Consider the following 1375-nt stretch of genomic DNA (forward strand, 5'->3'; position numbering starts at 1 on the left):
CGCCAGTTAAGCGTTATCTCAGAAGCACGAACAATGTTCTTCATTTCGCTTGGCATTTTCTACCGCTTCCCTTGAGAGAAGAGAAAAATCTGTGCAATCCATGGAAGTCCCGAATCAACAGCCTCTCAAGAAGTTCCTAAGATTATACCTTGAGGAAATGAGGAGAGACGTTTCTGCTGCAATGTTAGCTTCTAAGAATCTCGATAAGATGATAACAGGCGTGTGAATCGGGCCAGATATATAAGGAGCGAAGATTCAGACGCGCCGGAGGTCCATAACATGATCGAAAAGCTCGCATTTTTCCTTTTGTTCATCTCTACCGCTGTAAGAGTTCATCATCAACTCATAAATCCTTGAGCAGGATATTCTTAGCTTTTCTTTGTTTTAGATATTTCTTGCTATCTATTTTCTTTCCACTTCCCCCTACCTCTAAGCAGATGTTTGTGTCTTCTAGAGCGGAAACCCAGCTGCGGGGAAGCCATGGCACTGGAAATCCCGAAAGCCACTGGTGGGTCCCCGCGGATACTTCCCTGGTATGACACTTTCTTCCTTTCGAAATTACGCTGAGGAGTGGTGAAGGGTTTGATCTAAGGGAGTGTATTTTTAAAAACAGCTATATTTAACAACAATACAACTTTGGCGTTGTAGAATTGTGATTTCAGACACGGCCTAGATTCAGATAAGCCAGTAAAACTTGATGTATGTACGAGCACCAATAATATTTCGTTTTATGCCCTAGCCACGCCCTACGCTGCGACCTGTACCGAGGCCGTTCCTCACTCGTGGCCCCACCAGGTGGCTCTCTTCATCGACCACATGTACTTCTGCGGCGGTTCCCTCATCTCTAGCGAGTGGGTCCTCACGGCCGCTCACTGCATGGACGGGTGAGTCAGCGTTCATAATACTGCTGACATCACTGCATTTATTTGTCTCACCGAATTTCATATAATGTAATTCCCTTTTGCGTCCTACGCTTTTTAGTGCCGGCTTCGTCGAGGTGGTGCTGGGCGCCCACAACATAGTCGAGAACGAAGCTACTCAGATCTCCATGACTTCCACCGACTTCTTTACTCACGAGAACTGGAACTCTTGGCTTCTCACCAACGACATTGCCCTCATCAAGCTGCCCAGCGCGGTCAAATTTAATGGTAACTTTCTTATCACAAACTTGTCTTCCACAGTACCCAAAGATAATGTGATATTTCTTTATATTAGCGGAGGCTTAGCTAACATTCTTGTTTTCTTTTCCTTTGCTAGAGAACATCCAAGCCGCCAGACTGCCATCGGTCGACGTGTCTGCCGGCACTGTAGTTACGCCCACAGGCTGGGGCGACCGGTGTGGCGGTGAGTCTGTCTCGCGCACATTCTTACATAG

General features: G+C 46.8%; 1 protein-coding gene across 1 annotated transcript in view; it reads left to right on the top strand.

Moving 5' to 3' along the window:
• Positions 1-241: 241 nt before the first annotated feature.
• Positions 242-1375, top strand: part of LOC119594772 (chymotrypsin BII-like) — a gene marked incomplete at its 3' end in the record, with an annotated part of 2129 nt that continues 995 nt past the window's right edge. The window contains 5 exon segments of the mRNA XM_037943865.1: positions 242-324; positions 455-533; positions 740-884; positions 982-1148; positions 1258-1344. Of these exon segments, the coding sequence (XP_037799793.1) occupies positions 280-324; positions 455-533; positions 740-884; positions 982-1148; positions 1258-1344 (523 nt within the window).

This window comes from Penaeus monodon, chromosome 34 (assembly GCF_015228065.2).
Source record: "Penaeus monodon isolate SGIC_2016 chromosome 34, NSTDA_Pmon_1, whole genome shotgun sequence".
Lineage (NCBI taxonomy): Eukaryota > Metazoa > Arthropoda > Malacostraca > Decapoda > Penaeidae > Penaeus > Penaeus monodon.